The 8,294-nt window shown below is 39.9% G+C and overlaps 1 protein-coding gene across 1 annotated transcript; it reads right to left on the reverse strand.

Annotated features, from left to right (window-relative positions):
- Positions 1-1,664: 1,664 nt before the first annotated feature.
- Positions 1,665-8,093, reverse strand: LOC310773100 (adhesion G-protein coupled receptor G2-like; the record flags this gene model as incomplete). Its single annotated transcript, XM_083633018.1, has 7 exons — positions 1,665-1,896; positions 2,143-2,301; positions 2,706-2,971; positions 3,051-3,172; positions 4,761-4,871; positions 5,670-5,826; positions 8,065-8,093. The coding sequence occupies 7 exons, from the start codon at positions 8,091-8,093 to the stop codon at positions 1,766-1,768; spliced, it is 975 nt and encodes a 324-aa protein (XP_083489144.1). The 3' UTR covers positions 1,665-1,765.
- Between the last annotated feature and the right edge of the window lie 201 nt (positions 8,094-8,294).

Here is an 8,294-nt window from a genome sequence, read left to right on the forward strand (position 1 = left end):
CCCTCGTTTTTGGCTGGCAGGCTGTGGTCATTTAGAAGATTAATCAGTCATAGATAAATAAACAAGCGTTGCTCTCTGGATGTCATTCAGCGATCTCACAGTCCTACTCAGAGGTCTGCATAAGGAAACGCTGTATCCCGCTGGCTATACTTCCACCAAGGATACTGTAACTTAAAAATCCTCGTTGCACAATGCCAGGCATTTCCGCAGACAGCTCTCTCCCAACTATTTCCTGATATGATTCAACAGGCCACATCAAATGTCAGTGTAATTCACAGAACCAGTTGCACATCTGTCTGAGGGTCTGCACGCTTTGTCCCGCACCACTGATTCCAGGAACAATGCTGACCAAATTTCATCTAACTAAAACCTTACCAAGCAAATAAGATGGCAAATAATTGCATCAATGAAAACAGATCCATTGTTTGTTTGTTTGTAAGGCTGGCAGAGTGAAAACGTTGCATTATAGGAAGAGAGGCAGATACCAAACCAAAAATATATCATGTGTTGAATCGGCTTTAGATTGAGATGCCCTCTGCTATACAGTTGTGTTACCCTGAACAACAGAATATAAAGAAATACTATAAAGAAATGTAAATGCATGGACAATAGACAAAAAAATAATACACAATTGTCATTTTAATATATTTGCCAAGCTAGTCAGCTCCTTTAAATGGTGTAAATGCACAGTAAAATCCAGTCATAAAGGTTTCAACATAGCAGCAGGCGCTCAAGCTTCTTATCACTATAGGTAGCCATGAGCTCATTTCTTGTGCGCCTGTTAAGGCTCCCTGCTCAGAGGATACTGCTCTCTGTAGGCACAAGGTAATTATCTGCAGGCACGCAAAGCACGAGCTAGCAAGCCCCCCCCCCCCCCCCCAACACTCTGTGAGAGACAAGACTTTCCTTCACCTTCTTTTTACTCTACGCTCTTAATCCTTTTGCTGTCCCCCTAACACATGACAACCACATCACTCATACAAGGGCAATACTTGACTCCATAAACATTTACTCTCTGTATTCCAATGTATGATTGAAGCTTTGATTTAGGAGGACTGTAATGCAGCCTGAGTGAATCACAGCATTCTCCACGAGCTTGATGCCGTGAGTAAGAGAGGACCTCTGCTGGCTGAGACAGCAGAGAGGAGAGTCATCACTTCCAGGAGGATCCTCCTGGCAGTGTTCATGTGGCTGTTTTTCTCATTATGGCTAAACCAAATTAGCTGCTTCACATCAGGCGGCATCAGGAATTCAACAACACTTTGAATTCCTTTGTAAAGGAGAGAGCGAGGAAGAGAGTTTGTAATTTTGCATAAATTAGCTGCACCTCACACAATAGAGTGGTGATTCTCAATCTTTTTCATAGCAAGGACCTAATTTACTCTACATTAGAGTCACAGACCCAACATTTTATCATATTTCAAATTTCATCAAGTGTGAGAATATATTTTATTGTCAGATATGATTTTGGCCATGACTGTCTGAATTGTAGTTAGAGAGATAACAGAGAAACTATGATCTTCTACATTCTGTAACTGTGTGAACTTTTTCTGAATGAAATAATGCTGAATTTTAACAATTTGCCTCAAGGTTCCTGGAGGTCCCTGGACCCCACATTGAGAACCACTGCAATAGAGGCTCTACTTGACCATATAAAACACAATGGTGCCCCCTTGTGTCAAATTTGAGGCATGGAATATTTTTCTGTTGAGGTACAAGAGCTGTCACACTCATTGAGTCAATGGTCACACTGTACACAGTCAGCTCACAGTTGTGGAGCAGAAGGCGATGTGATATAGGTATTTGAAGTAGCTGTGTCCGATTTGCTGAGTGTGGAGCTTCTGTCCTCTCCAACGGTCTTGCTGATGTTGTAGTAGTAGAAGAACAGGAAGAAACCTGGAAGAACATGGCAACCTAGTAACAATAATAACGGCACGCAAACAACAGTTCAGAACGAGCTGATAACTATTCCTATGGTGCTAAATTGTGTCAAGTCGTATGTGTGTGTGTGTGTGTGTGCGTGTGCGTGTGTGTGTGTGTGTGTGTGTGTGTGTGTGTGTGTGATGGCATGGTGTTAGTGACACATGTTCAGTAGTTAGAGAAGATGGGCAAAACTCTGCCATGTGCTGACTTGAAGTTTACCTTGGAAGGAGTTAAGGATAGTGAAGATGTAGTAGGAGGCTATGGCTAGAGGGCCGTGGCTAAAGAAAGCAAAGGCCCAGGTGATGCCCAGCAAGGCGAGCAGGCTCAAAATGGAGAAAGTGTTCTTCTTGATGGAGCTGGTCTCCTGGGTGTTCCGCACTTTGGGCCTCAGGAGAAAAATGTGCCGTACGACCATAATGAATATGAGAAAACTGAATATGAAAACTACAGCGTAATAGCCAATATTCACTCCCTGGTGGACACTGTAGTCAGAAATCCAGCACCTGGAAATGATAGGGGAAAATAGTGTCAAGAAATGTGGATAATGTTTTTGAAAATAGATATTCTCGTTATCATTAAGAATTACTTACATTTTCACAGAATTCCCAGCATCTGTGTTTATGACCATGTAAGTATATTTTCCTGCTGCAACAATAGCAATCACCACTAGAGCTGGTATGCCTAAAGATAACCCAATTTTGCACATAAATACCTGGTTGTTATGCTTTTGTAGGTTGGAATTAAATACATAAAGCATAGGCATCTTTTCAGTGTTCTCTTACCCCATCCAGTAATGCAGATTTTCACCATGTAGTGTTTGATTTCAGTAGGGACCTTCCTCAGCTGAAGGTACAAATGGAGGGCCTGTATGAAAAACCAGCTAAAAGTAGCCAGCATAGTGTAGTGCATGAAGGCCGCTATGGCCACACATCCGCCAAAGTTCCCCAGGTTCGCAATTTGCTCATTTATCAGGAAGGCAAAGTTAAGGAAGAACATGGCGATGAAGAGGTTGACCAGGATCTTGATCGCTTGGGTCGATTTCCTTTTTCTGTGGATCCAGTCAGGTTTTGTGTCAGAAAAAGCTTTTCAGAAGGTTAGAATAAAAGCCAAGCAAATAAAAGCAATACCTCATAACACAGTGCATGAAGAGAGCCACTGCCAAGAAAAACATGGACAGGCCACAGCCGATGGACGTGATGTAGGTCAGAGACGTCACATCTGAAGAACTAATGTTTCCAGTTGGAGGTGACTGTGTTTTGAGAAGTAAGCAAACTGCTAATGAGGTGAACTGTTCTAGCTTTGATAGCTGTGGTAAAATCAATGTTTCATTCAATGTTAGAGTCAAACTGCAAGTATAAATCATATACAGTACTAAGAAAAAGTTATATGCTAAGATAACGTATTGTCAAGGCAGCTATTTTATGGAAGAAGCTCACCATCAGCACAGCAAAAAATGTTAGATGAGTGCATTGGCATGTGAAGCTGTTATTGCCCTCCTTGGTGTGACAGCCCTTTGTGGTCCACTTTGGTCGTTTTCCTATGAAAGTATAAGAAGCTGCTTTAAAGAGGACATGACACATTTAATCATATGAGTCTATTCATTTGCATTTCACCTCAAACAAGACATGACACTGCTTTCAAGTCTAAAATGTACCTAGATTTGCTAGAAATATGAACGCACAAAAAGGTGTGGACCAAAGCAACTCAGCAGGCATCTATAATGACAAAGCGAAAAATGAGCTGCTTAGAGTTTAAAGGTAAATAAATTTAATAAGAAGTAATTTGTACCTGCGTACTTCACAGTTAACAAACAGTGTACATCTTCATATAGGTGATACGGGCAAGACACAAAACGCAACGCGTTTCAACCGTTGGTTTTCATCAGGCTAGAAATATGAACAACATTTCACCTTTTCGTCAACTGGGGCGCTGCTTGATGATGTCACTATAGGTTGACTGTACAGTACAGTACAGTACAGTACAGTACAGTACAGTACAGTGGAGTAAAAAAAAAAGTACAGTGGAGTACAGGGTACTTAAGTGTTGGTAGTATTTTTAATTCTAACAGACTCACAGCATATGCTGTTGTGTTTCTGACTTGGATTGTGATCGTTTTAATTCATCAAAACGTTCAAAATCCTTATACTGTACAGTCAACCCAGAGTCATGTATATAGAAGAGTCGTGACATCCATTCACTCCAATGGACCAGTTTTTTACTCTCAAGAGTTCCACGAACTAAGGTCCTGGATTAAGTAGCACTGTCGAGTTGCTGCAAAATGGACAGTTTGTGTTGTACTTTGATTATTATTATTTTTTTTAATCAAATTGTACATTATCAGCTTTATTTTAGCATTCAAAAGTAGCGCGAGACCTCTTCCTGGCTGTTCATTGGCTGAGTCACGCATTTTGGTCCTCCGCTGACGCCACTTAGGATACTCAACCTAGTGACATCATCTAGCAGTGCCCTAGTTGGTGAAAAGCTGAAATGTTGTTTCTTTGTATCTTTGTAGCGAATCGAGGTAAATTTCAGATTTGAAAGCCGTGTCCTTCCTGTCTTGTTTGAAGTGAAATGCAAATTAACTAGAAGCATACGATTAAATGTTTCATGTCCTCTTTAAAGGGGAGTGCTTTATCACATTGACAGCTGTGGACGGTTTGACTCAGGGTATTAGTGTGTATTAAAAGTACTGTATCTGAGTAGTACTACCTTTTCCATCCCAGGAATTGCAAGAGACGCTGGCTCCCCTCTGTATAATGAAAATAAACTGGGCATACTCTCTCTTTCCACCACCAATTTAAAGATTATTATCACATCTGTTAACAAATGTCTCTCACCTTGTCCACATTTCTGTAGTGAATGTCTATGGTATCTGACAGATTGGCTATTTGGATTCCCATATCAATTCCCAGTACCTCATTGTTGAAAACAGTGCTGTTCTCCTCGTCCTATCAAGAGTGAAACACAGGCACAGGAAAAACAAATCAAACAGGTTTAGATGTAATTATATAATCTTTATATTTTTGTTTATTATTATGTATAATTTGCTCAAGTTCTCTTTTATGTCATACACATGCACATAGCAAGATGTACCTGAGAAATGCCTGGAAACTGAACCACCCCAACAAATGTGCCATTTCGGTTTACTGCGCTGACACTGGCCTCTTTTGAGATATGCACCGATCGGGAGAAGCTCGACACATTCTCAACAGTCTAGAAATAAAAAGAGTGGTTATGAGAGAAACTGCAGTGTTTTAAACTTGTGAAATAGGCTATTATGTTTTACACTACCAACCAAAAGTTTGACTGATACACCTGACTGACTGACAGTACTGTTTTTCACTCTCCCAAAGGCTTATGTGTAAATGCTTGAAAGTTGTGTCTCAGACAAATATAAATAGAGAAGTTGATGCCTATTTTTTTTTTTTTTTTTTTTTTTTTTTTTTTTTATACAAATCGTTTTCTTGGCCATCAAGGCAGAGAGTGGCTACTTTAAATAATCTATACGATCATTTTAATTTGTTTAACACTTTTTTGGTCACTGCATAATTCCATTTGTGTTTTCTCTTAGTTTTAATGTCTGTACTATTATTCTAAAATGTGGAAAATAGTAAAAATAAAGAAAAATGTGGTATGTCCAAACTTTTGACTGGTAGTGTGTACATCTACTTTGTCTCAGCTGTCTCAAAGAGCCTAGTTCAGTCTGTGTACGCTGCACAACTCTCATGCCAAATTACAGTACATACACGCATCTTATCTTCTGCTGAAAAGCCAAAGATGATGTCGGTTTGATTTTTGGGGGGGAGCTTTTCGATGAGGCCTTTGACATCGCCGGCTGAGATGGCCGCTGTTGTGGCGTTTCCCATCTGTTTCACCAAGGCTGTGAGATTTCCCATGACCTCTCTGCAGTGGAAATACATAAGAATAGTGTTATACACACTCATTTCTAAATACCGTACTTTGTAATGAGCTGTATTTCCTCCAAATGTCTATTTCAGCAAACTACAGTTATCACCACTACTACAACTACCACATCAAACGTTCCTCTGCTACTATTGTTTTATTGCCATGAGTTGTTATAACTCATACTTACGCTGCCTTTTCTGCACTGATGGGGGAAACCAAAGGGGGGAGTTGGATAATACATTGTATATTACTTGGTGGGGGGAAAGTAGTACTCGTCGTTGGCTCTTGGGGGGGTGGGGGCGAAATACTCGAGTCATCCCATGTTTGGTTACACCTCACACAACATATGTTTCCATCAGAAACGTCAAGAAGGAATTCTGTAACATGTGTGCCTACACACACACACGCGCACACACACACACACACACACACACACACACACACAAAGAGGAATATTTGATTTCATTGCCATGTTCTTTTTGGTTTATTGATGATAAGAGCTCATATAAAGAAATGAAAATACCTTTGCAAATCTGGTTACCGTAGGATGAATTTCCACAATACCCATTGTTTTTAGTTATTCTAATATGCTTCATACCTTAAATATATAAAGAACACACAATTAGACATGCGCCTGGGCAAAATAACCAACACTGGTACTGATATGCAAGATTAGTGTTATGATATGACAGATGTGCGGGTTCAACTTCATGCGTCTTTGTACAGTTTTCCAGGTTTAAAAGAAATGCTGAAACACAGCAGGTATACGAACGCTCACTGTGTGTGTAAGAAATGGTGCTACATTCAGTCCAATGGAGATTGAGAGCATGTGACAGTGAAGGAGGTAAAAACATTCACCAATAGAGGGCACTCTCGAACAGCTTTTGTGTGCAAAACATCATCTCTCCTCTGGTTCCCCTAATACAAGCTATGATTTGTAATAGTAATTCCACTAACTACATTATGGCCGTTTTGTAGTACCTCTTGGTTGCAGCACGAATCACAAAACCTATTTAAGGATGGAGGGGATTGGATTAGATCACTTTGATGATATTTCTCAAGGTGGTTAAAAATACTTCTTGGCATAGCCTGCTTCAAAATCCAGCTCTCAAACTGCTCCAGTGTGGTCGCCAAGGGACACAGCAGTACAATCCTCTGCTAAATCTGATTAGATCCCAAATGTGTTTGACTTTCCAACACAGATGTTTCCCACTGGCAATTAATGCAAACGGCATGCAAAGGCAGTTTGCTCGTCATACCTGAAGATTGGTTGTAGAGTGCAGATGGCATACAAGAACATCCCTGAGAATACAGTATCATGTCTTGATGCTGTAGCGTGTCTTCATTCAGAGTTAGGCTGTAATTCTCTTCATGTTTCTGTATGTCCAAGGCGCATTGGGACTTTCCAATGTGATCTAAAAACACAAACCAGATTTCAACACTTCAATCTATCCATTCTATACTGAACTCTAGAGGACTTGAAGAGTGTTAATGATTGATTTATATACCAAGTTTTTCTGTTTGGTTTTCCTTGACAACTCTGATGCAGAGCTTCGTCCCATTGAGAAGATAGGTATCTGAAATCAGATTTGAAACCATTGTTCACTGATGAATTTTCACCTGAAGACTATATTTAATCTCTCCATAGTTAGTTATCAAGCTTACCGCAAATAGGTGTAGATGTCAAATTACGGTTCGTCTCATTGTTCATGGCAGTCACTATCAGTAAATGTTTGCTCAGGCACAACCCATTTGTGTCTGTAGAAAGAATGTACAAAATGACAGCAACAAAAAATGATATTCCACTGTACAAATGTGCCATGGTGATTCCAACCCAGACATAAATCCTATTCTATTCTATTCTAGTCTACTCTATTCTACTCTATTCTTTTTAGTCTAGTCTAGTCTAGTCTAGTCTCATCTATTCTAGTCTATTCTATTCTATTGGTATTTATTTATCCATGTATCAAGATAAACTCGATGAAAGCCAAAGGTGTTTTATCAATGAGTTAACCTTAACATTGCTTTTGAGTTATCTTATGTTAAATTTACTCACAGCTCTCACATAAGTTGCAGTTGAGGAAAAAGCAGCAGAGTAGAGCTGCTATAGTCCGAGTAAAGGTCCAGCGCTGCTTTTCATCCATAGATAACAGCAATCTAAGGAGTCAGCATTATGGGATTAAATGATGTTTCACCATGAATTGAAGGTAGAATCTATTTTTGATTGATTCTTACCTGACTGAGGAGACTCTGTGGCTGTGCATGGTCGCTCTCCACACCAACTCCCAGACCTACTTTACAGTAGTGTTCCTGGAGCATGTAATTAATGTCCTGTCATCTGTTTACTTTGCAAATAAGCATGTTTGACCTTTCACAGCACACAATGTGTGGCTGTGTATATAAATGCAGTCCATTCAGTGACCAAGTATCAGTTCGCCAGGTGCATCACAATTGTAGTCACCATA

The sequence above is a fragment of the Poromitra crassiceps genome, assembly GCF_964638095.1.
Source record: "Poromitra crassiceps genome assembly, chromosome: 3".
NCBI classification, from domain to species: Eukaryota; Metazoa; Chordata; class Actinopteri; order Beryciformes; family Melamphaidae; genus Poromitra; species Poromitra crassiceps.